Below are 26,721 nucleotides of genomic sequence, written 5' to 3'. Positions count from 1 at the left end.
GCAGGATTTGTTGGATTGTGGTGACGGATGCAGGGACTGTAGTGATGTCAGCCTCCTGATGTCGGCTCCTCTAGGAGTTCTTTTAAAAGTGGGGTCAGGAGGAAGGCCTCTGTTTAATGGAAACACTGTGGGGGGGTCCACCAGAGCCGGTCTGGTCAGAGAAACCGCCACACAGCTCACTTTGTGATCATGCATTGTGAAATGGGTCGAGCGTGATGTCACAGTCGCTATGCAACTGATTTAATGTAATCCCTTCCCTCAGATTAGGAGGGAAAATCAGCGAAGGCCTTTTGTCTAAATTACAACCGATGCCAGTGTTTTCTTTAACCTTCAGCCACGACAGCAGGTTTCATCATGAAACATATGCTGCTGCCATGTTTGACCTCCACCGCTGCAGCCAAAGAAAATCCAGCGTAAAGCGGAGGGGAGGGGGGCAGCAGAGCGATGGGGGGGATGAATGATTTACTTCCCAGGGTTATTTCACCGAAGTCTCCAACATGCCTCCATCAAAGCAGGAGCTGCAGGTTCATTATTATTTATCAGGCAGGAAGGCTGAGGAGCAGCTGCAGGACAACATGAAGGACGCGGATAAGAAAGTTAAAGCATCAGAGCGAAGACAGGATTTAATCTCTAACATGCATCCTGCAGCAGCCAGACTCCACACAAATCCTCAGTTATCATAATAACGCTGCAAACAGCTGCTCGGAAAACACTGCCAGTTTTCCAGGATCACATCCTGGCATTTTACCAAGCTGTCTATCTATCCATGTTGGGCTTTTAAATTCAGTATTATGTCCTAGAAGCTCCCAGAACGGCATCCCAGATCGGTTTAAGAATGGGACAAATCCAGAAAACAGAAAACTGGTCCTGAGTTATATATGAATAATGGACCTGATGGGGGATGAAATGAGGGGAAAGAATGAAGAGAAAAGAGAAGAAGAGAGTGAAGAGACGGAGGAAGAGACGTATATAAAAAAAACTAAAGCTGACAACCAGCTGCTACACCCGTAACAAGACAGAGACAACAAGAAGTTTCTGGAAGGTATCAATGTATGAATGTATGAATAGATATAGCAGCATAAAGGCCGAATTTATTACTAACAGAACTTTGTAGAAATAACACACAGATCAACAGTGACCAAGCCTTTTCTCATCTCATCGTTCTCTCAAGTCTTGGCTTTCAGGAGAAAAATATTGTTATTGAAACAAACACATGTTGAGGCAAAAAGAATCTTTTAAGCAGAATGATCACGTCACATCACATCATATATCTTGTAGGATAAAAACAAAGAGATTGTTTGTCCCTCACACAGGATTAGACACTTCAGCAAACCTAATGAGCTTTTGCATTTATTGAGCACATAAAAACCCCACTGACATTAAGGCAGGATGCCCTGCTGGGTCATCCTGAAGGTGGCTAGTATCAGATATGTCCACAGGTCAGTGTGAACTGCTCTAAGGAATGCATCAACTTTACGATAGCCACAGGCTACTCAGCATTAATCTCTGTTACCAAGAACTTAAACAATCTGTTTACCTTGAGAGTGATCAGTATAGCACAATATTAAAGTGAATATATGAAATTTCCACAACACACACAACAGAAACTATTTCCATGTTTCCACTTTTTCCTCATTTCCAGTTATTCCTGCTACTATTTACCTGCTATCCTCACTAAACCAACTCCAGCTCAGCTGCTTTGTGGCGCCACCGTGCATCAGAAACGTCTTCTTGGCTTTATTCCAGCCATAGAGGAGCATTATTTTTCTTCTTTTCACACACACATAGAACTTTCTGCTCACTGGTTGATCTTTGGCTGCTCCTGATTGGACGTTAACGTCAATCTAAGCTCTCTGATTGGTGGAAAGTCTGACAGGAAGTGGCTTCATCATCATGTCCAGGTCTAAATAGAGGTCTCTTAGCAACATAGTAGTGATGGTGATGTTTTTATGATGGATGGATGGATGGATGGATGGATGGATGGATGGATGGATGGATGGATGGATGGATGGATGGATGGATGGATGGATGAGTATGTGGATGGATGGTTGGATGGATGGATGGATGGATGGATGGATGGATGGATGGATGGATGGATGGGTGGATGGATGGATGGATGAGTATGTGGATGGATGGATGGATGGATGGATGGATGGATGGATGGATGGATGGATGGATGGATGAGTATGTGGATGGATGGATGGATGGATGGATGGATGGATGGATGGATGGATGGATGGATGGATGAGTATGTGGATGGATGGATGGATGGATGGATGGATGGATGGATGGATGTATGGATGGATGGATGGATGGTTGGATGGATGGATGGATGGATGGATGAGTATGTGGATGGATGGTTGGATGGATGGATGGATGGATGGATGGATGGATGGATGAGTATGTGGATGGATGGATGGATGGATGGATGGATGGATGGATGGATGGATGGATGGATGGATGAGTATGTGGATGGATGGATGGATGGATGGTTGGATGGATGGATGGATGATGGATGGATGGATGGATGATGGATAGATAAGTGGATGGATGGATGGATGAGTATGTGGATGGATGGATGGATGGATGGATGGATGGATGGATGAGTATGTGGATGGATGGTTGGATGGATGGATGGATGGATGGATGGGTGGATGGATGGATGGATGAGTATGTGGATGGATGGATGGATGGATGGATGGATGGATGGATGGATGGATGGATGGATGGATGGATGGATGAGTATGTGGATGGATGGATGGATGGATGGATGGATGAGTATGTGGATGGATGGATGGATGGATGGGTGGATGGATGTATGGATGGATGGATGGTTGGATGGATGGATGGATGGATGGATGAGTATGTGGATGGATGGTTGGATAGATGGATGGATGGATGGATGGATGGATGGATGGATGAGTATGTGGATGGATGGTTGGATGGATGGATGGATGGATGGATGGATGGATGGATGGATGGATGAGTATGTGGATGGATGGATGGATGGATGGATGGATGGATGGATGGATGGATGGATGAGTATGTGGATGGATGGTTGGATGGATAGATAAGTGGATGGATGGAAAACCAGGTCTAAGATCAGGTCAGGGATCCTGAATCCGCATTGTGTCCTTTGAGCCTGTGGATCCTGCTTCCAGTCATCTGGTCCTCTGATGGACAGCTCAGTCTAGGACGAGGATGGACAGAATCGGTCCTTTAGGGCCACAGTCCTGCAGGGTTTGGATGTTCCCTGCTCCAGCAGATCTGAATCAGGTTTGGGCAGAACTCGACAACAAGCGGTTGAGTAAAGCCATACAATTTGAATCAGGTGTATTGAAGCAGGGAAACATCTAAAACCTGTCTGTTGGAAGCCTGGTCTAGGAGGATGGTCTGATTAGGACCAGTCTAGTTAAGTGAGCTGCTTGAGTCCTGATCCAGATCCAGATTCTGATTCTGAACTGGACTCCTGGTTATGGACTGGTTTTCCGGACTGCCTGTCCCAGTGGGACGCAGATGAAACGTCCTCGTCTAGCAGATGAATGGCGGCCTTTTCTTTGAGCTGGTGCAGCTAAATGAGCGTTTGCAGACGGTCTGGCAGCAGTTCTCAGAACAAGACGTGAGTGCAGCATGTTTTCATGTTTTACGATGACGTGGTGAACGGGAGGCTGTGGCCCTCAGACAGGCTGTGAGGAAAGGTGAGGCAGGAAGTAAACATGTACTGAAGATGGTGACAGCAGCGTGACAGACAGAGTGACACGAGTATAATTAGATCTACATAAAAACGTCAGACGACTCACACTGTCAGCTAACAGCAGGAAGTGTGTGTGGTATTGGACTCATTCTGTCACATCTCGTGTGTGTCGCTCCACCATTAAACTTCAATCTTGTTCAGTCTGAATAAAACATTTTCCCCACTCGCTTCCACAACCATCTGTCTGCTGGTGTAGGAAACTAAAACACACCAACCTGGCCACAGCTCCCACAAAAACGTCCTGTGTTCTCCGAGCAGAAGCATCCTTCCTTCGTTTATCCCTCCTGATGGATCAATGTTTCATAAGGCGGAGCTGCAGGTTACACTCCTCACTTCCAAATACAAGCAGTTTAAACAAATATTGTTCCTGCATCTTCACACACATGCCTGATCAGGAGTGTTTTTAACACACAGACTACATGATGCAAAAATACTATGTATAGAACATACATAACAGAAATTCATATAGACATAAAAATATGGTTCTTCAAAAATAACAACAAATGTCTCATAGTAGATATTTATCAAAAATGATTTGTTGTTTTTTTCTAGCAGGTCTGGTAACATTTGCGTCTCTAAAGGAGTTTTATTTAGCTGGCTGAGGGAAAAATGGCTCTTTGGATTGGAAAGGCTGCAGACCCCTGCACTAAACACATAAACAGGTTTAGCAGCAGTTTTCTCTTTAAACAGCAACAGTTGCAATACTTCTTCATGTATATTAAATTACATATTTATGAGAAAGAAGGATGAAATGTTCAGGATTTACTAAGTAATATCAGCATCAGGTGAACAGACAGAAAGCAGGATGAGAATCTCACAGCTTCTAGATGGTGAGGAGAGAGAAATATTCACAATATGCACAATAACTTCCATCCATGCACCTTCACTGCTTCATTATGCAGATTTCTGGCCTATAAATTCTCTAAACTTTCATTCTTAGTTTGACTGTTTAGCTTCACCTCTGCACCTGCAGCCTCCACTACCGGGAGTTAAGGCATCTTGTTTCCGGGTGTAGCTTCAGGTCTGTAGATGTAAATATCCACAGAAAGTCCAGAATTTCAAACACAGTTAAGACAACAAACAAAAGAGCAGGTACACAAAGTCTGAAAAATATGTAAACACAGATGATGTCTCCCCGTCTCCACCCGATGGCATGAGCCACAAAATGTTCCGAGACCTTCTGGGAACAGCTGGAACATCGGGGTGGGTGCTGGTCCACGCCAGGTGGCTGTCTGGGGAGGCCTGCTCCTCCGGGGCATGGTTCGGGCCCTCTGCATTGGGGGGTGGGAGGTTTGCCTCTGGGCTCCTGGGGCTCAGGGCCAGACTAAGTTCACCCAGAGTTTCTGACTAGAGTCAGGTTTAGGTAAACCTAGTTTCTTGAACCTGAAGTCTGTTTTGATTGGCCCAGGAAACCCAAACACATCCTTTTCTCCTCCGTATATCTCTCCTGAAATGACACGGACACGAACGGGTAACATCATCTGTTCCATAAAGTTGGACATTCTGCAGATGCCTGAAATAATAATGACTGATATGGAGAATATAACTGTGGCTGTTTGAAATGCTAGTTTTGATGAAGAGGAATTGAATTATGGATATAAGCAGTGAATCTCCAGTCCTGGTATTAAAAGTTAAAACAGCCTGCAGCACTAAATTTAATGGCTTCATCCTTTTGCCATGCTCCAAATCTCCACCAAGTTTAGCTTAGAAGCCGTCTTGTTTAGGATGAACTCACACATCTGCTGCTTTACTCTGGGTTTTTTTATTTGACGGCTTTTACCAGGAATTCATCCAGGAGGAAAAACATGAGGATAATAAATCACAGAGTAACACCAAAACTTTGCTCATTAGCCTCAAACATCTTAACGTTCCCACAGCTTCACTTATCACATTTAAACAAAGCGTCTTTTATAAAATTCATTTCCCTCATTTAAAAAGAACCTGAATTCTTAAAGCGAGGACATTTAAACAAGCTGATGAGGAAGAAAAAGAAGCAGCCGTTCTGTGTGGAGTTTGCATGTTCTCCCCGTGTGTGTGTGTGTGGAGTTTGCATGTTCTCCCCGTGTGTGTGTGTGTGGAGTTTGCATGTTCTCCCCGTGTGTGTGTGTGTGGAGTTTGCATGTTCTCCCCGTGTGTGTGTGTGTGGAGTTTGCATGTTCTCCCCGCGTGTGTGTGTGTGTGGAGTTTGCATGTTCTCCCCGTGTGTGTGTGTGTGTGGAGTTTGCATGTTCTCCCCGTGTGTGTGTGTGTGTGTGTGTGGAGTTTGCATGTTCTCCCCGTGGGTGTGTGTGTGTGTGGAGTTTGCATGTTCTCCCCATGGGTGTGTGTGTGGAGTTTGCATGTTCTCCCCGCGTGTGTGTGTGTGTGGAGTTTGCATGTTCTCCCCGTGTGTGTGTGTGTGTGGAGTTTGCATGTTCTCCCCGTGGGTGTGTGGAGGTCTCCTTAGGAGTGAGTGTGAGTGGTTGCTTGTCGGTCTGTGTTGGACCTGCGATGGACTGGTAACCTGTCCAGGTGTACCTGCCTCTCACCTGCTGACTCCTGAGAACTCCAGCTTCCCTGTGACCCTCTTTAAAAGAAGCGCTACAAGAAACCAGAGTTTTATTTTTCCATTTCTGTCCATCTTTCCATCTGAGAGACTCTGCCTCTCTGAAATGCTCCTTTTATACAGTCATGTTACTGACCTGTTACCAGGTAACCTGATTAGTTGTCACATGCTCCTCCAGGTGTTTCTGCTTTGTACCAGATTCACCATCAACTCATATGCAGTGTGAGGGTGCTTTTCTTCGGCTTTCTAAACGATCCATCCCACCCTTCTTCAGGAGAAACTTGACATCATAGCTGTGGACCCCCACCCTGTGCGCTGGATTTCAGGCCACAGTTTGTTGGAGTGGGGGGCTGTGGGAGCTCAGCACCAACCTGCAGCACTGGAGCTCCACAGAGCACGGTGCTGCCACCCCTCCTCGTGCCTCTCTACACCACTTACCTCCATCACAACTCGGATGCATGCCGCATGCAGAAGTTCTCCGATGATACTGCAGTTGTTGCATGTATTAGGGAGGGTGGGGAGCGGAGTACAGGGGCCTGGTGGAGGACTTTGTTGGGTGGTTCACAAGCTCCTGCTGAACACCTCTAAAACAAACAAGGTGGTGCTGGATTTCCGCCGGGCGCCTCCCTCTTTGCAGCCCATGGACATGGTGGATCGGAGGTAGAGGTGTCAGCTGCAGCTGGACCACAAGCTGGACTGGTCAGCAGATGTGGACGCCGTGTCCAGGAAGGGCAGAGCAGAATGTACCTTCTTAAAAGGCTGGCCTCAGGGTCTGCTCCGAGTTACTGTACCTCTTCTATCAGTCCAGCGTGTCCAGAGTCTGTTTCTACACTGGTGTGTGTTGGGGGCAGCGCTAAGAAAAAGGACATTCAGAGGCTGAACCGGCTCATACGGACAGCAGCTCTGTGGAGAATGATGGAGCAGAAGATTCTCTAAGATCAGCGCGATGCTGTCCAATCAGAGCCTGAACCCAGTCTTCTCCCACCAGAGGAGCTCCATAAGCTCCAGACTCCTCTCTCCGGGGGGGTCACTGAGAGACTGAAAAACTCTTTTGTCCCTCATCCGTCGGGCTGTATAATGCAGGGAGGAGACGGAGAGGAGAGCTGGAAATGTCCCAGCCGTTGTCTTTAGTGCTTTAACTATTTTCAGTGATGTTTTTCATGTAATTTATTGCTACTTTTACTTGATGATTCCACTGATTCACCTGCAGACTGCTTCTTTTAGCACTTCCCTCCACTCATCTTCAAAAACTGTAATACATCCTCACCCACAAGTCCCTCCATAACCTGGCCCCTCCCTCTCTGACCTTTAACAACAACAGCGTCCCACCCGCCATCTCCGCTGCTGCCCCCACCCCCACAACCCATCAGGAACTCAGACTTACTACAGAACTTCAAATCCCTCCTCAAAACTCACCTGTACCGACTGGTTTCCACGGTTTTTAGTTTTGTTGTGGGTTGTTTTTTATATGTAAAGCAGCTTTGAATGTCCACTTGTATTATTTTTCTAGCTGTGATAGAATATTCCAGATATTCTATCACATATTCCCAGAGGTGGAAGTAATTCCTGAAGAAGAGCTCTCCCTATTTTCCTCCTGTAGATGTTTACCAGTTCTTTTCATTTCTAGTTGGGACGTCTTTTTCTTCTTCTTCTACAATATGACGCCCCCCGAGATTTAAAACCACCCGCCACCAGCTTTTTAATGTTACACCTTTTTGTTTGTTTGCTTGTTTTTTGCTCTGGTAAACTTTGTTCTTGTCTTTTTTTTCTGTACTGGTGTTGCAGAATAAAAAAGAAAAAAGAAGAACAACTTTAGAAGAAGGTTGAGTACGGAGAGCAGGAAATGTGCAGCACGTCCAGACTCATCAGGACTCATTAAACCAACACACTTCACGTGGTTTCCTGATCCCTTTTCACTCTTTTCTCATTTACAAGCCATTGCTGAAGGATTTGAAACGACAAACGTTGTGTCTCCAGCTGGTAAAATTCCTCCTGCATGCCGGGGGTCTGCTGCATGTGGAGCCGTCACCTGCAGGTGATCCTAACCTGAGAGTGTGAACGGAAGATCCTGGAATTCCAGGATCCTCCATGACAGTCGTCTCCAGTGGAAATGAGAGTTTTCTGCCTCTCCAGTCCAGCAGATGCCCTGCAGGGTATTGTTAGATTTATCTCCATTCAGTGGGATGTAATCATCGATGCTAAATCCTGCAGACAATCGCGGTGATCTGATGGTGAATAATCCCGAGAGCACGTTTAGGTCCTTCCATGCAGAAGTCCAGCCGGGCCTCTTAAATTCAGATGAAAACTTTGGTAAATGATTGTTTTTCCTGCTTTAATATTTCTGTGGATTGTGCCGAGCAGGTTGATGTGAAATGTTTCCTGTCAGTAGAAAGCTGCTTTGACTCAAAGCTTTTCTTATTTGGACCAGAACAGATTAAAAATGAGCACTCTTATGCAAGATTCAGAAAAAATATTCATTTTAGATTTATCTGGACAAGAAGATTTGGCTTAAAATAACTTGGATTAAATGTGGAGTGTGTGTGTGCATCAGTGATTATTCTTCTGCTAAATGAACTGTGTTAAAACAGGTCTGGTCAGGACTGAAATTCCCAGCTCCTTTTCCAAGATTCATGGACCTTGCCTAAGGATGCTTGGACTGCAAGATATCTTCAGGATCCTCCAAGATCCATGAGCAATCCAACCTCTGAGGAAGTTTAGATATTAAGTCTCATGAAAGAGCCTTTAAACAGAAACTCCATCAGGATCTTCTCAGTGGAAGAGCTGCCAACACACCACTCACACTTTATCAAGACTTTTCTCCTTCTCCTCAGATCACTTCAAAGAAAAGGAAAACCCGGAAAGAGGAGGGCTTCCTGTCAGAGACAGAAGCCTGCCTTGTAAGATAAAAATTATTATGTTATTGTTAGTCAAGCATGCGGTGTCCCCCAGGGGTCAGTGTCGGCATCCAAATAGTTTTTATAAACCACTGAAACTCTGGAGAAAAATGTAAATAAAGAAATATCATCTATATTTATATAAAATATAGATACATTTATAAAATCATTTTTATTCATACATTTTTTAAATTTTTCACATAATTTTATTAACTTAATTTAGGCTACAAAAAACAAATTGTTATAATATACATTTTATTTCTCCTTTTATCTTTGCACTGTTTCTTTCTACATTCTCAGGTTAACACTTGTATGTGTGTGTGTTTTATTCCTGACTGTACGACATCGGATCATCAGACGTTAGCTGGATTCTACTTGTGTTTGTTTTCTCGTCCCTTTGCTGCTGTTTTTAACCCTTTAATGTGAATGTCCGACCTCTTTTTATTTTGTTTTATTTCTGCCATTTCTTTGTGAATGATTTCCAGCTGATGTCCAAACACATTTAAGTTCTTCTTATCTCCAGTATTCCACATGATGATCAGAGGAACTTTTCCACATCTGGAAGTGATTTTAAATGTACATCCGTGTACATTTCCACATGTGAGCGGTGATCCTGACTCACCTTGTTACACAAACTGAGGTCAGAAAGACAGAGAAGGTGGAACATGTTCGCCTCCTGCTCTGGAAAGAAAACATGAAACCTCACCTGGAAACATTAGAGCTTACTCTTACGTTTATTAAGTTATTTTCATAGTCATATCTCTGAGCTCTATCCACACTCAACTATGAAAAGAAGAAAATGAAAAATAAAAAGAGAAAACGCCTCCTGCAGGCCATGTGACCTGGGACCATGAGTGGACCCTCTAACTGACCAGCCAGAGCTCTTCTAAAAGAAAATAAACTATTGACTCTATCAGTATCTCCTTGTCAACAGCTTCCAGATGCAGGTCTTGAACTTTTGATCTTGTTTTCCTATAATTCTGCAGTTAGGTACCCTTCCCTGTGCCTGTGAAATCCCTTTAGGGAGTTAAAATCCTCCCTGAAAGACCCTGCAGTCCCTAACAGACCACCGAAGGGTTAAATCATTTAGCCAGTGACCCCTGAAAAATCCTGTAAACCTCTCTAAGCCTCTTACTGTACATTTCTCTGAAACCTCCCAGAGAAATAAAGCCAACACCTTCATGTCACAAAGATGGACCCCTCCATCTGCTTGAGCTCTGGGACTGCACGGACCTCTGGACATGGCTAAAAACCATGTGTGTGTGTGTGTGTGTGTGTGTGTGTGGGGGGGGGGGGGGGGGGGGGGGTTACTCTGAAATGGGGACATTTTCTTTTTCAGCAGCTTTGGATTGATTCATAAAAGTGAAATCAGGCAATTCATTTCTAGCAGGAAGTGAGCTGGAGGCTCGCCTCATCAATCAGATTGAAAACTAATCTCTGATTTTAAAGGCAGAAAAAGCTCCAGTTTTTCATCAGCAGCCGACACCTCCCACATAAAACCTGTTAATCTCTGGTTTTTACCACTCGGTGAAGCAGAAACGATTTCTTTCTCTCTCTCTGACCTAAAACAGGAAGTGTGTAGCAACTAATCTTGTATTTTACTTCACGTTTAGAAATGTCTCACTTCCTCTCCAAAAATTCACTATGTCTCCATCGAGTGTCCAGTTCCTCCTGCTGGGGGTGTGGAGGTGGGGGGGTCAGATTTATTGTTAATCCACCACACGGTCATTGGCTGCTGCCATGGAAACTTTCACCGGCTAATTTAGCAGAAAGTTTCATCATTAAATGATGTTTTTGTTGCTTTCAAGGAGGAAAATAATCACTTCATGCAGCTTTAAAGCAGCTACATGTAACTGTGTGACCCAGAAACGCTCCTGGAGACATTGTCCTGCAGCGACCACACTTAACCACGTTTTCTTCTGTCTCGTTGCATCACTTTACAGCTGAGTTTCTCTTCAGAGCATCACGTCACACCCCAGCAGCTGGATATCAACACAAAATTCAGTGGTGCAGTTTAAGAGAAGGAACAAACTTCCAGTTTATCCAGTTAAACCGCGCCGTGCCCTGGAAAAGTTCTGGTTCTGATGTGGCTAACAAGCGAATATCTAAGTGTAACGATGCAAGTCTGGACACTAGGATCCCTCCAGGTCACATGACATGCACAGCACTTTCTTTTAAATGTTATTTTATGCTATTTATTGTCATATTGTTTTTTTATTTTTAATAAATTTTCTTTTCTGTGAAAAACAATAAATTAAAGAAGAAAGCCAGTATGAGCATCTGGCAGGGGACAGAAAGGGGTGCGGTACTTCTGGTACAATCAGCTAAATTGGAGACCACCTCCAACACGGCGGCTTATGAAGCGGCCAAGGAAGCGAAACCCTTCCCACCCCATTCCGCTCCCTCCCCCGTCTGAACCAGCGTCCCGACACTGTTAGCAGCACACTACTAGCTAACACCGTGGACGAAAGACGGCCGACTGGGCGTCACACGCTAGCAGTGGGGGATCTGAAGCATCGCCCTGCTGACCCACAGATGTAGGGAGATGGTGGAAATTTGCATTTTGCCCCGCCCCTGGGCGGGTGGTACAGCACAAACAGGGCGGACCTGGGTGTGATGCGGCTGTTTGAGGGAGGGGGGGCTACTGCAGAGGCCTCAGGAACAGGCCGACTGTCCCCCAGAGTTAGGGGTAGGGTGGAACCAGGTAATCCCAACATGCTGGTGCCGGGATGTCCGGGACCCCCAGAGGTTCGTCAACAGGTTCTGAAGGCAGTGGGGCAGGAGACTGGTGAAGTTTGAGGACAGAGTTCAGCCCACTACAGGGAAATTAGTATAAACTGCACCACTAGATGGAGCTTTCAGAACTCAGCACAGAACTTCAGAGATCCTGGATTTTGTGACGACCTCTAGCGCCATGACCACACACATAAATCATCATGATGCTGACGTTTCACAGCCGCAGCCAACCGCTCCCGGGCCCGTCGATCCTCCCTCCCATCCGTGCGATGAAAGGATATCATGCTTTTCCACAATCCGGTCCCGCTAATGTAGCAGGCCAGAGCAGATCTCTTCTTGGGTAGGCCGGGCTTGCCTCATCCAATATGTCAAGAAATCCTGCAGGAAGGGCTGAGCTGCCAGCAGAGCATGAAGGCTGGACGGGGAGTGCCAGGGTAACACAGACACCAACGTCTGGGCCACTGTTAACACTGGATCTTGACATGGGTTCTGCTGGAGACGCGGTGGACCAGGCACAGCTTGCTCGACATATATTACCTGGACAGAATGTCTCATTACTACACCCAGACCAATACTGGATCTCAAACGTGGCAGGCTGAGCAGCCCATCGATGTTCTGTAGCGCCTAACTTGGCTGCATGTTAAAGTAAAGACACACACTTAGATCCCAGCAGATACTCCTTCATTCATGTCCCCAATAACATAAACACTAGAAGCAGTTTTAGTCTGAATAAAAGAACTGATTAAAGCAGGTCTATTCAAATATTCATCTTCACTCAGAAAGCTTTCACAAGGCGTATACACGTTTAGAATAATCTCTTCTTTATCATCATAGCTATACACCTGTCAGCACCCTGATCACACTTATTGATGAGTCAAGCCTCTTGTTCCACAGCATGGCCACGCCTCCTGGAATTGTACCGCTAACCATTCCCATTGTACATTCTCCCACCCCATGAAAGTTGTCATGGACTGAATTTAATTTAACCTCATCCTCAGTGGAGGACCTGGACCGTTTACACCTGCAACCTGCTGGCTCAGTCGAAGTCACTGAGGTAGAAATCAGCAAGTTTCCCTCCAAAAATAACTGAAACAATGATCACTTCCTCTTTGACTGAGGGTATAAAACCTCTCCTTCCTCTCCTCCTTCACTTCCCGTCTCATTAACACCAGCTCTGTCCAGCTCTTCTCATCATGGGGAACTTTGTTGCCAACGAGGGACTCTCCATCTTTGTTATTGTGAGTTTTTTATTGACTTTTCTCATTTTGTTGGAAGATCTTCATAGAAGAGAGAGAAATGCAGATTTGTTCTCTGGTCTTTCCTGATGTTTGCTGGTGTTTCACAGCTGGTGTGGCTGGGCATCAACGCCTTCCTGTTTGCCCACTTCTACATGGCCTTCCTGGTGAAGCGCTGGTATTACACCAGAGTCCTGCTTGGGGTGAGTCCAGCTGACAGAATGATCTCAGCATCGCAGGAAGATATGAACAGAGTTTGAACGCAGGACTTTTTAATTTCCTCAGCACCCCCCACTCCATCCTCCTATTAAACTCTAGAGCAGGAATACAGAAGCAGCCACTTCTAATCAGATGTAAGGACCGTTAGCTGGTTCTCAGCTGCAGATGTTTGGGCTTGTGTTGCAGTTTATTAACCTGTTTGACTATTTTCAATCACTGGAAACACAAGAGCAGAAATTCTCACAGCATCAGTTTTCCAGTTGGTGTTTAGGTCTGGGACACAGCTCTTCCCTCTGGTTTTCCTCATCATACCAGCATGGTTATGATCCTGTAAGACCCCTCCCTGCTCAGACTCAGCCGGCTTTCATTAATCCAGAGGAAGTGTTTCTGAAGTGGATCCAGTGAACTGTGGTCACAGCTGCAGCAGCTGGTCTGCAGCCAGCAGAAGTGAAACTTCAGGTTTATTCTTTCAGATCTGACGGATTAACGGCGATCAGAGCTGCTGCTGCCAGACTCCGACCAGGTTAAAGGTCAGGGTCCGGTAGCAGGAGGTCATCATGTTCTATTGGGTTCTGTCACCTCCTGTCAGGTTCTGTCGGGTTCTGTCACATTCTGTCGGGTTCTGACAGGGTCTGTCATAGTCTGTCAGGTTCTGTTGGTTTCGGTCCGGTTTTGTCGGGGTTATGTCAGATTCTGTTGGGTTCTGTCTGGTTCTGTCGGGGTTATGTTAGGTTCTGTTGGGTTCTGTTGGATTATGTCAGATTCTGTTGGGTTCTGTTGGGTTCTGTAGGTGTTATGTCACGTTCTGTAGGTGTTATTTCAGGTTCTGTTGGGTTCTGTCTGGGTTCTGTCAGGTTCTGTTGGGTTCTGTCCGGTTTTGTCTGGGTTATGTTAGGTTCTGTTGGGTTCTGTGGGGTTATGTCAGATTCTGTTGGGTTCTGTAGGTGTTATGTCAGGTTCTGTTGGGTTCTGGAGGTGTTATGTCAGGTTCTGTTGGGTTCTATCAGCTACAAGCTTCTCTTCCATCCTTTATTTGCTTTCATTTCACACTGAAATAATTTCAGACGGGTGAAGAATTTATCTTGAAGCTAAAAATGAATGAAAGAAAAGCTGTGAAATGGTTCATCATTCAGGCTGGAAATCCTGTTGAAGGCTGATTTCTCCATCTCTGAGGTCATGTAAGACTCCATCCTCATTCAAAGGATGAGGATGAGGATGAGTGGGTTGTTGACAACAGATGGACAAACTGATCTGAATGTCCATCTTGGAGACTAAAACTCACTTCATCAGAGATGGTGTTTACACGTTGTTGATCTGATGGAGGTTTAGAGCTACAGCTGCATCATTTCAGAGATATTCTGATTCATCCTGATAGTGTTTTTTAAGCCAATCTAAAATTCTTTTCATATATATTCTGCACCAGTAACACATAGTCTGTCAGGTTCTGATGGGTTCTGTCTGGTTTTGTCAGGTTCTGTCACACTCTGTTGGGTTCTGACAGGGTCGTTCATAGTCTGTAAGGTTCTAACAGGGTGTGTCATCTCCTGTCAGATTCTGTTGGGTTCTGTTGCCTTCTGTCAGGTTCTGATGGGGTTTGTCATAATCTACTGTGTTCTGTTGCATTCTGCTGGGGTTATGTAAGGTTCTGTTGGGTTCTGTTGGGTTCTGACGGGGTTATGTTAGGTTCTGTTGAGTTCTGTTGGGTTCTGCTGGGGTTATGTAAGGTTCTGTTGGGTTCTGCTGGGGTTATGTAAGGTTCTGTTGGGTTCTGTTGGGTTCTGACGGGGTTATGTTAGGTTCTGTTGAGTTCTGTTGGGATCTGACGGGGTTATGTTAGGTTCTGTTGAGTTCTGTTGGGTTCTGACGGGGTTATGTCAGGTTCTGTTGGGTTCTGTCGCCTTCTGTCAGGTTCTGATGGGGTTTGTCATAATCTACTGTGTTCTGTTGCATTCTGCTGGGGTTATGTCGGGTTCTGTTGGGTTCTGATGGGGTAGTTAGGTTCTGTTGAGTTCTGTGGGGTTCTGACGGGGTTATGTTAGGTTCTGTTGGGTTCTGTCAGGTTCTTTTGGGTTCTGTTGGGTTCTGTCAGGTTCTGTTGGGTTCTGTTGGGTTCTGACGGGGTTATGTTAGGTTCTGTTGGGTTCTATTGGGTTCTGTTGGGGTTATGTCAGGTTCTGTCGGGTTCTGTCTGCTCCAAGCTTCTCTTCCATCCTTTATTTGCTTTCATTTCACACTGAAATAATTTCAGAGGGGTGAAGAATTTACCTTGCAGCTGCATCATTCCAGAGATATTCTGATTCATCCTGACAGTGTTTTTTAAGCCAGTCTAAAATGCTTTTCTTATATATTCTGCACCAGTAACACATATACTGATATTTACACATATACTACGATTCCCAATTGATTCCCATAGAGCTTGTGGCTGCAGACATGCACTCATGTCGTTATGGGGATGCAGAGGTGTAATAATCAGTCTAAGGGCTGAAACGGTTCAAATGGAGGGCTAGGACTGAGTTGTATGATCTGGAGCTGAGATCTGAGCCAGAAACTGTCACAGCCAATGAAGTCTTTGTCAGCAGATTTCAGATCAGTTTGTGTGTAAAGTCTCATTTTGGCAGAACATGATAGAAATTCAGTTAAACATGATGTTGATTAATGCTGTTATGGAAACCTGTTGGAAGATCCCTGGGTAATCTGATTACTTCTCCATGTAATGTGTCCCTCCTGTTGACTCCCAGCATGCCCTGCCCTGGGCCAGAGCTCCTGCTGCCTGCCTCAACTTCAACTGTATGCTCATCCTGTTGCCGGTCTGCCGCAACCTGCTGTCCATCCTCCGAGGCTCCGTCCAGGTAGCCCCAAAAACCCTGTACTAACCCTAACCCTAGCACCCAGTCTGTGAAATAACTGTTACACAACTGAATTTATTCTTAGTTATTGCTGTGATCTTTCACTGCTTCCTCTTTTTCTCAGTACTGCAGCCGGACAGCAGCTCGGCAACTAGATCGAAACCTGACTTTCCACAAACTAGTAGCCTACATGATCGCCTTCCACACAGGTACGCTTCACTCGGGGAGATGAACTGCAGCAAACCATGTCAGGGAGGCTGGGTTTTAGAATCCTGATTCCTGATGTATTCCTGATTGGCTCACATATAAAGCTACGAACCAAATACTCAAAATATCATCTTTTATGATATTTATCCAAGTAGGAGCAAAGAGGGCCTAGAATAGAGCTGTGGGGTACACCACCAGCTACAATGTCACTTGTGAAGTAAGTAAACTTTACAAATGTACTCTGAAACTACAGTAAATCAGATAAATGTCTAAAAAGAAGACAGAGAGGTAACCCAATCGTTTCTGCTGCAGATAAAACGGTTGTGGGACTTGTCACTATGGTAACCCAGTAAATGGAGGGCAGGCCTGTTACAGAAGAAAAAACATGTTTTCTTGAACTTGCCTATATGAAGTTATTTTTGGTGCCATAAGAAGCCTAAAAACTGAAAACGTGAAATGTAATTCAAGCATAAAAATGTCACATATCATGTGACTGAACTTATTCCTCCATCACCTCTCCAACCTCCAAATGCGGATTTTGCAGTTTAAAATGTGACCGAGAGGATTTCTAAGCACCAGAATTCCTCGCTTTTCCTTCATTTTCTTTTCCTTTCTATAGCCGTGCACATTGTTGCACACTTGTTCAACTTTGAGTTTTTCATGGATGCACAACTGAATCGGAACAGCAGCTTCCTGCCCTTCATCCTGTCGGAAATCGGCAACGGGGACAACGCCTCCTTCCTCAACCCCATAAGGTCCAACGAGACGGTGAGTTACTGTCTCAGGAGACCCCTCATTTTAATCACTTCTCAGCCAAAACTCAACTCAAACACTTTCTGTGTTGCTAAACTTTGTGAAATCCCAACTGTTCGTTTCTACAACTGAGGTCAATGAGAAGCAATACTAAAGTATAATGAAGTAATACTTCCTCTTTGGAGGTACTCATCTTTGTGGTCTTTTGAGAAACTTCTTCTTTGTAGTTCCAGAATGAAACGGCTGCAGGTATTTCTTCAAAAGCAGTGACAAGTAGATGAGAGAAGGATCTCCGCAGTCCTGAAAGCATAAATCCTGCAGATCCTGCTCACTGCTTATTACAAATAACATCTCCATCCACTTTTATTTACAGCTCCAACCCCCAAAAGTTGGGATTGTGTAAAATGTAAATATAAACAGAAACTTCAGAGGCAGAGTCTCTCAGATGGAAAGATGAACCGAGGTTCACCAGTCTGAGACAATCTGGATCTAAAACTGTGGAACAATTTCAGAAAAATGTTCCTCAACATAAAACTGTGAAGACTTTTAGGATCCCAGCATCTACAGTGTATAATATCATCAAAAGAATCAGGGGGAATCTCTGTGTGCATGGGACAAGGCTGAAATCACTGCACAGTCCACCATGTAGTCAGCAAATGTAGGTTAAAGCTCTGTCATGCAAAGAAGAAGCAATGTTATCCATTGCATGTGGACTAACACATCCCATAATATCCTGAAAGCTGCTTTTTGAACCGTGATCTAATAGCAGTTGGATGGTCTGATTGGTTGGACTGGCAGCTGGTTTCCTCTGAGCTCAGACTCAGGAAGCATCATCTAATGAGTTTGTCTATTATTATTTACATGATTGATGATGTATGATGTAATTATCAGTGTTTACTGATGCAGGGCTGGCCGGGGGCCTCAACAACCCCAACATTCAGCCAGTCCTAGAGTCCAGAGATGTCTCTGAATCGTTTAATGATGATTTGAACAATAAATGAGGAAATCCCCAAACCACAGTCATGAGGCTGACCAGCAGCCTCTGCCATCACATGCAGAAAGAATTCCTTCCTGATGTGTTAACCTTTAGCTAACCTGCATTCTCAGTTAGTCAACAGCCATGGCCTGCAGGGGTATGATTAAAGCCTGACCCCGGCCCACTCAGCCACGTCACCAGTGATGTGTTTTCTGGTGCAGAATCCCACCATCGTCATGTTCACCACCATCGCCGGGCTGACGGGCGTCGTCATCACGCTGGCCCTCATCCTCATCATCACCTCGTCCATGGAGGTCATCCGCAGATCGTACTTCGAGGTCTTCTGGTACACTCACCATCTCTTTGTCATCTTCTTCATCGGCCTGGTGTTTCACGGCTACGGGTAAGACCGGATCATCTTCCTTCACCTGTTGGAAACACCTGGTGTAGCATCATCGATCATATAATGACTAGAGCTCAGGTCTCAGGCCTCCCTAAACCTTTTTCTTCTTTCCTGACTGGGCTCATTCTGTCATGCCTCAGCCTCCTCCAGATTTAAAGCAGACTCTATAGTTTGTGGATCTGGAGGTAACCCCAGCCCCTCCTCCAGTCCCTGAAGCTCTGTCCCCAGTTTTTGAGTGTCCTCCACTGGGTAGCAGAACTGCAAAGACTGGGAGGTTGAACTTTGTACCAGAAACATGGACAACTGCCCAGGCTGGAGTCTCCATTAGAAGCCTGGATTTAACTCTCTGCAGTACATGAAACAAGCCTGGCGCCCAGAGAACTGGGACTGGTCTTTACAGGTACACAACCAGTGAGTCTCGGCACCATTTGGATCTGGTTTTGACATAGAAATGATCCCATTTGGAGTCCGTGTTGACTCTGACACGACACCATCAGTGAGACTGGAGCTGGCTCCAGCTGGCTGAGGGAAACTGGGACTGGTCCATTCCTCTTTAGTTAGTTCATTTACTTTAATTTTACATGTTAAAGACATGCATGGGTCCATAGTAAAAGAAAAAGAAAGGAGGAAGAGAAATGAATTTACATGAAGGCTAAAACGCCAACAAATCCACAACTTTGAATAAAACCTAACTGAGCTTAATGTTTGTTTAAAGGGTTTTCTTTGTAACAGTGACTGGACCAGTCATGGTCCCATCCTGAAACAGTACCTACAACTCCGTACAGATCAATAAACTATAAATACAGAAGTATCTGTAACTGCAGAACTGGACTTTGGTTCTTGTTCTCAGGTCTTTGTCGTGTTTATGAGCGTTCTCACCAGGTTTAATAGTTTTCCTTCATAAAGGTGAGGATTTGTGTCTGGTGTTGCAGACGCATCGTGCGAGGACAGACGGTTGGCAGCCTGATGACGAACGAGCCCGACGACTGTGCCAGCCACTTTGAGGACTGGGGGAATAATGGCTCCACCTGTGCCGTGCCGATTTTTGCTGGAAACCCACCGATGGTGACTTATGAAACTTTTCACATGTTTTGCGTCATGTTTAGCTGCTCGGCACGCTTTCTGATGTGTCCCTGCTCTCCAGACGTGGAAGTGGGTGGTGGCTCCCATGTTCCTCTATCTGTGTGAGAGGCTTGTTCGTATCTATCGCTCTCATCAGAAAGTGGTCATCACCAAGGTGGGTTTCACTACATCACCGTGCAGGACGCTTTTCACTTCCTGTCAGCCATCAGCTTACGTTTACCCGGATCCACAGGTGGTGATGCACCCTTCCAAGACTCTGGAGCTGCAGATGAAGAAGAAAGGCTTCAAGATGGAGGTGGGACAGTACGTCTTCATCCAGTGTCCGTCTGTGTCCAGGCTGGAATGGCACCCCTTCACCCTGACCTCGGCCCCTGAGGAAGACTTCTTCACCGCCCACATTCGCATCGTCGGGGACTGGACTGAGGCACTGTACGAGGCCTGTGGAGGAGACAAATCCGAGCCTCAGGAGGCCTGGAAACTGCCCAAGTAAGATACTGGGAAAATGAGGGGAAGGAGGGGGAACATTGTGTCTGAAATTCCCTGTGATTTGAGTGCTGCTCCACCAACTTAGCGCTTCTTTGAAAATCTGGCAAGAGGGGTCAGATTCAGAGCTGTGGGTGGTTTATTGTCAGTTTCTGCCTTTTCGCCATCATTTCAGGAGTAAGTAGGGAGGCAGAAAACTGTAGCTATCATACAATACCAACAATACCGTCTCCCATTATGGTGGCCCCGCTGTGCAGGATGGAGCATTCTTCTCTTTTCTTTAGAGCAGACAATGAAAGAGCGAGGCTGGTGTTCAGAGCTGCTGCTGCTGCTGAAATTACCCCCCAGGACAGTTAGTCTCTGTATGCTTGGACACACTCACAGCCCAGACAGTGATTGAAACTTCAAACTACACTAAAAGTGAAGTAAAGAAGTCATTTTTGAGTTGCTCAAAGGCAAAGGGAAGCACATGATTGAGGCTAGCAGGAGTCCCAGGTGAAGGAAAAACAAGCTGGCAGCTCCATCTTTTGAAGGCTGAATTCTCTCAGTGTTTCCAAATGAAGGAACATATAAGATGCATGAAATGCAGCCAGACTGAAGGCGTGATAGAGCCACAAAGCATGAACAACTATTACTGTAACATACCCCAGTCTCAGTGTAAGAGACTGATTATATTATTCAGGTCTGAGGAAAACGTCTATGTGATCTGTGAAAACCAAAACTTCTTCTTTCCTGACGAACTGACATCAGCTTGGGATCATCTTTAATTTATATAATCATCCAGAACAGGAACAAGGCCACAAAGCACAGCCAGTCCAGATACCCGGATGGTGCCGGTTAGACGGCTTCCAGAAGCTGACCAGTCAGATGAGAGGAGGCGGACCTTAAAGGAACGAGTGTCAACATGAGCTCAGGGCTGCAAACATCCGTAGCACCATTTAAAAAACGACGTATTTCCTCTTCACGTCAAAGCTGAGTAGAAACCAGCAGATGCAGAGAACGTTACTGCGTGTAAAGATTAGAGACGTCCCGGTGATATAAGTCAACGTTTCTGTGTTTCTGGTTGAATGAAGAGTTAAACCAATGAACGACACCATTTTATAAACTTTAATGTAATTTGTTCTCTTCTCTTTTCTGCTTGCTGTCGTCTTTCTAACTTTTCCAGATCATCCTTTAGCTTCTTTTCTCAGGACTGCAGACAAACAGGAAGATGGACGGGACATAGGCTGGGGACGGCTTGTCTTTTACCCAGGAAACGACACAGTTAGCCTCAATTACATGTCCGTTAACACCAAACTAACATGAAGTGTCTGGTCCCGGGACGCAATAATGTTAAACCCCTGCAGTTTGCTTCATTTTAGTAACACATTGCCTTCATGTTTCATAGATAAATATATTCACAATTAGGATAAGTAGACTTGGAAAGCATAAGAAAAGTAAATTTTCTTTAAACTTCCCACAAAGTGCTGCTACACAGCTGAGAGTCTGATAGTTTCCAGTTATCTGGTCTGATGGCAGCAACACGTCGTTCAGGGTCAGCAGCAGTCTGGAAAATAAAATCGCATCCTGGGGGTGTTGACTGGAACGTTGCTGACATACACATCATGCGATCAGTGACGAAATCTGAGAATGGTCCATACGCTGTCGATGGTGGGATGTTCAAAGTCTTCGACAAACATTTTACAGCCAGTTTGTCTCAGATTGGTGAACCTCTGTCCATCTTTCCATCTGAGAGACTCTGCCTCTCTGAAATGCTCCTTTTATACTGATGTATCTTGATAAGGAGATGTGGAAAAATTGAACCTCAGGCAAATACCAGTCATGTTACTGACCTGTTACCAGTTAACCTGATTAGCTGTCAAATGCTCCTCCAGGTGTTTCTGGTTTGTACCAGTTACTTTTCCAGCCTTTTGTTGCTCCGGTTCCAGCTTTGTTTGACTTGGGAATGTGAATGTTTTCTGCAGTTTGCAGGCCTGTTGGGTCCTTTGACCAGCTTGTTGCTCTCTGTGTTACTAGGGTGGCCATAGACGGCCCGTTCGGAACCGCCAGCGAGGACGTGTTTCGGTATGAAGTGGTCATGCTGGTCGGTGCGGGAATTGGGGTGACTCCTTTTGCCTCCATCCTGAAATCTGTTTGGTACAAACACATCCAGAAGAACCAGGAGGTGTTTACCAAGAAGGTGAGAGAAGGTTTCGCTGGAACTGAATCCCAGCTGATGATGACATCCTTCATTTTACTGTCTTCATTTGTAGATGAAGACTGTTAGATTAAAAATGTCTAGTTATAGAAGACATAGTAGATTCCAGGAGGTCCAGGAAGACGCTCCTCTGTGCATCCACGGAGAAGCAGTGGAGCGTGTGGACAGCATTAAGTTCCTGGACATCCACATTTGTTTATGTGTGCTTAAGCTGAGACTCCTCAAAATTCTGCTGTCTACATAATGACAGTAAAGATCGTGAATAAACCTGAAGTTATAAACTTGTGAAGCTAACAGCTGCTCCGTTCCAGATCTACTTCTACTGGCTGTGTCCTGAGACTGAAGCCTTTGAGTGGTTTGCAGACCTGCTGCAGTCTCTGGAGCGTCAGATGACGGAGAAGGACATGCCAAACTTCCTCAGCTACAACATCTACCTCACCCGCTGGAAGGAGACCGAGGTATCAAACCTGCGACAGGCACCGTGGTGTCCACTAGAACACGATGCCTCATGAGTCTTCTTCTACTGACCCAAACCTGCCGTGTCTCCTCCTCCAGGCGGCTCATTTCCGCGTCCACCACGAAGCAGAAAACGATCCAATCACCGGCCTCAAACAGAAGACTCTTTATGGGAAACCAAACTGGGACAACGAGTTCACCAACATAGCGTCGCAGCACCCCGGGTGAGGCCCTGCTCACAGCTCGTCAATAACCCATGAAGACGGTTCAGACCAGGGACTAGGAGGGGGGCTCACATTCAGGCTGACTGGGTCTCAGCATTATTTATCATTAGCTAAATATAGCTAATCATAAGATAATCTACATAATTCTCCCGTTTCTGTTGAAGCTGCTGCTGCTTCCTCTCTTCCACAGAGTGTAAATGTTTGTGTGATGGAGAGAATCATTATTAGAGACATTTTTACCACACCACCAGAGGTCCAGCTCTGGACTTTAGAGGGTCCAAACTGTAAAGGTCCTAATAAGAACCCTCTGTTGAGGGTTTTACCTCGGGGACAAGCCTTTGGACCCCTAAAGGTACATTTAGGTGCTTTATCTTCCCAGAGTGTACATGCTGTTTGGCCTCGGGACGTCTTATTTAGAAGTCTGATTAAAGTTGGTTCACATAAGTTTGAGCATTTTGCTTTAGACCAGGCCCAAAGTCGGTCCTCGAGGGCCGCTGTCCCTGCTCCAAAACCACCTGACTCAAATTGCTGAGTCATTGTGCAAAACTTAATAGGCTGTTGGATCTATTTCATTTGAGTCAGGTGGAGCAGGGACACATCAAAAACCTGCAGGATTGTGGCTCTTGAGGACCGGAGCTGGACACCCCTGGTCTAGATAGTCTCATTCTGCACGGTTTCCTGACTGAGTACCCGACCCGTACCACTAAGATCCGCAGGAATGGGCTCATTCATCACCACTCTGCCACCGGTTCCTCCACCTCCCGCCTCCACTGCTCCACAGTGACGGTGTGTTTTTCTGTCTGCAGGACCAAAGTGGGAGTGTTCCTGTGTGGACCTCCTCAGCTGGGAAAATCTCTGGAGAACCAGTGCATCTCCCACTCCGCAGCCGGCGTCAAGTTCATCTTCAACAAGGAAAACTTCTAGAGAATAAAGAGTGGAGGAAGTTTCAGGCCCTCTTCAAGCCTGAGCTCTTCCTCCTCCTCCTCTTCCTCCTCCACCGCAGAGGTTGTGTAAAACTGTTGCTTAAGAAGTGAAGAAAAGCCCCGCTGTTTCCAGCTCCTTCTTCTTTTGTGTTGCACCAACTGCTTTTAAAGTGTCTCTTCCTGTTTTCCTCCCTCTCAACGTGTTGTTGATCATTAACCTCCAGCGAGGCGTGACGGCGGCGCTGAACAGCCTCCGCTGTGTGGCGGCAAATAAATAAATAAAAATAAAACTAAGAATCAGAACAGGCTGCTCACTGTCTCTGCATCCTGAAGTAACCGCTGTCTTCATAAGTCCTGCAGGAGGCGGGGCTGCAGAGAGGCGACCAATCACAGCTGCTCTCAGGTTTTACGGCGCCATCATCTTCACGTGGGTCTGACTCAGACACGGAGTGAAATCAGATGGAATGCTCAGAGAAACTAGACTTAGCATCTAAATCTGCTCAGACTTGCTACACTTCAGCTTCACTGCCCTCATCAGCTGATCCTGTCGTCATGGAGACTGTTGTTGTCTCCATGACGACGTCATTTGTTGTTGTTGTTGAATTTCTTTTGATGCTTAAAGTTAGAGATGAAAGTTGGGAACTTTCTTAATGTTAATAAAGCAAAATGAATAAAATGTTTTTATTGTCTTCGTGTTTCTGGAAGATTTTTCTGTCGCCACGTCTGCAGATACGGAATAAAGTTCAGTTCAAAAGTTCAAAGACAAAAAAATAAAAATACAGAAAAAGCATTGAGTTTGTTTTTCTGACTGACAGTCAAACACGTTCATTCAGCTCAACATGAAAGCAGCTCAAGGCCCGTTCAGGAAGACGGATCCAGTCCTGGACGGATCCAGTCCTGGACCTTCCACGCTGCTCTTCATGATGCTCCAAATGTTTTCCTGGAACCAGGAACAAACGTGACATCTCATAACAAACATTAAGGAAACATCAGAACGTAACGAAGGTTAAAAACAGAAAAAGAACTTAGAAGACAAAAACCAGACCTGGACCTGAACTTCACTAAAAATGAAGGTTTCTGCTAAAAGGAAAACTCTTAAGTCCTCTTTTATACCGGTCTATGGATTGTGGAGCCCTGAGGGTGCCAGAAAGGACATCTGCTAGAGGTGGGACACCCACACAGGAGGCCGGATCTCCCAGGATGCTCAGCTTTGTCCCGGGAATGAGGAGGCAGCGTGACGTGGTGGGATGAGTAGTTGAGGTTCCGGTGAGGGAGACCCAGTATCCGGTCCTAATGGAGAAGGAAGCCAGTGAGCAGACTGAGGTGAGGTCAGAAGTGCGTTACGTCACTCCAGTCTGGAACAAAGGAGTGGACCAGTTTTTCAGCATCTGGCAGGGTGAGAATGGGTGGAGTCTAATGAAGGGAAGGTGATACTGCAGGGCGTTTATGTGGGACTCAAAGGTGAGGTGGGGGTTCATTCCTCCACCACGGTTAGTGCCAGATGAGGACAGGCGGAGCAGATCTGGATGATGTGCGGCATGGGCGGCATGGCTCAGGGGGTAGAGTGGTCGTCCTGCAGCCCTAGGGTTGCCAGTTCAATCCCGGCCTGGAGAGCTCATGTCGAGGTGTCCCTGTGCAAGACACCGAACCCCTAATTGCTCCTGATGGGTCGTGGTTGAGCGCCTTGCATGGCAGCTTCCGCCATCAGTGTGTGAATGTGTGTGAATGTGACGTACATGTAAAGCACTTTGGATAAAAGCGTTATATAAATACAGGCCACTTACCATTTATGATGTCTGAGTCTGGAGACGGTGCTGACCGGGAATCTTAGTACTGGTAAAAGGTCTGGATCCATCCAGGCTGCTGTGATGGATCCAGAATGTGCTTCAGCATCGTCTGGCTGAAATCTGCTACGTCACCACCATCTCTAGAAAGGTGGTTTTGTTGGAGCAGATTCGATGTGTGAGGATGTATTCGCCACATCTGGCTCTAACTTTCTGGTCTTTGGATTAGCTTTTCTTGTTGTTTTGTCTCTGACGTGAACATGTGAGAGACTCTGCCTCTCTGAAATGCTCCTTTAACCCATGTTACTGGCTGCTGGGGAAGCTGGACTCCGCTACCGTCTCTGAGACACTTTCTCTAGGTTTGCTCATTCACCACACGTCTTTCAACACTTTCCTTTAGCTCTGGGTGTTCTGGACTCTCTAGTAAGGACAGAAACAGAAGACTCTTCACCATCATCATCATCATCAGCCAAGTCATTCATTCCTTCAAGCTGCTGACTGACTGATCTTTACATGAACTGATATTTGATCTTTTATTCCTTTCATGTTTCTGTATTTCTTTGTTCCTTTATTGTACTTTATTGTAGATCAGCAGGAATAATTCCCTCACACACACACTGAAGACGTTACACAGACGGTGGAGTCATGGTGTATAACACATATTTCTCTAACGTTCATATTGGATATGCTGAGGAACAGAAATGGATCATGAACCCAGTTTGTACTGGATCACCAGTCAGAGCAGGCCCAGCTCGCCACGGCCTCACCCAGGATTTCTGTCCTGGATGTAATCAGGAAATCCTCAAATTTAACTATTTTTACTTCATAAAATGTCAAAAATGTGCCGAGTCATACTGAAAATGCCTTTTTTACACAGAGCAGTGGAAAATGTTCATATTTATGTACTTTTTTCTCTTTTATCGTGACGGCGAGGCAGCTGATGGAGATGTACGAGGACTTTAAACGTGTCCTCACCAGAAAAGGTGACACAGCCGTGATGAAT

At 45.6% G+C, this 26,721-nt stretch overlaps 1 protein-coding gene across 1 annotated transcript; it reads left to right on the top strand.

Annotated features, from left to right (window-relative positions):
- Window positions 1–13,057: 13,057 nt before the first annotated feature.
- LOC121635553 (cytochrome b-245 heavy chain) lies at window positions 13,058–24,705 on the top strand. Its single transcript, XM_041978782.1, has 13 exons — window positions 13,058–13,167; window positions 13,275–13,367; window positions 16,122–16,232; window positions 16,354–16,438; window positions 17,056–17,204; window positions 18,387–18,568; window positions 19,501–19,633; window positions 19,713–19,805; window positions 19,884–20,137; window positions 22,151–22,313; window positions 22,643–22,789; window positions 22,887–23,011; window positions 23,818–24,705. Exons 1-13 carry the CDS (start codon window positions 13,123–13,125, stop codon window positions 23,933–23,935), a joined length of 1,698 nt encoding a protein of 565 aa, XP_041834716.1. The 5' UTR covers window positions 13,058–13,122; the 3' UTR covers window positions 23,936–24,705.
- Window positions 24,706–26,721: the final 2,016 nt, after the last annotated feature.

This window comes from Melanotaenia boesemani, chromosome 24, assembly GCF_017639745.1.
Source record: "Melanotaenia boesemani isolate fMelBoe1 chromosome 24, fMelBoe1.pri, whole genome shotgun sequence".
Lineage (NCBI taxonomy): Eukaryota > Metazoa > Chordata > Actinopteri > Atheriniformes > Melanotaeniidae > Melanotaenia > Melanotaenia boesemani.
This window is presented reverse-complemented; position numbering and strand designations above follow the sequence as displayed.

Coding starts and splice junctions, on each gene's coding strand:
- LOC121635553 (XM_041978782.1), top strand. CDS start 13,123: ATGGGGAACTTTGTTGCCAACGAGGGACTCTCCATCTTTGTTATT. Junction 16,439..17,055: donor CATGATCGCCTTCCACACAG/GTACGCTTCACT, acceptor TCCTTTCTATAG/CCGTGCACATTGTTGCACAC. Junction 19,806..19,883: donor AGAAAGTGGTCATCACCAAG/GTGGGTTTCACT, acceptor CCGGATCCACAG/GTGGTGATGCACCCTTCCAA.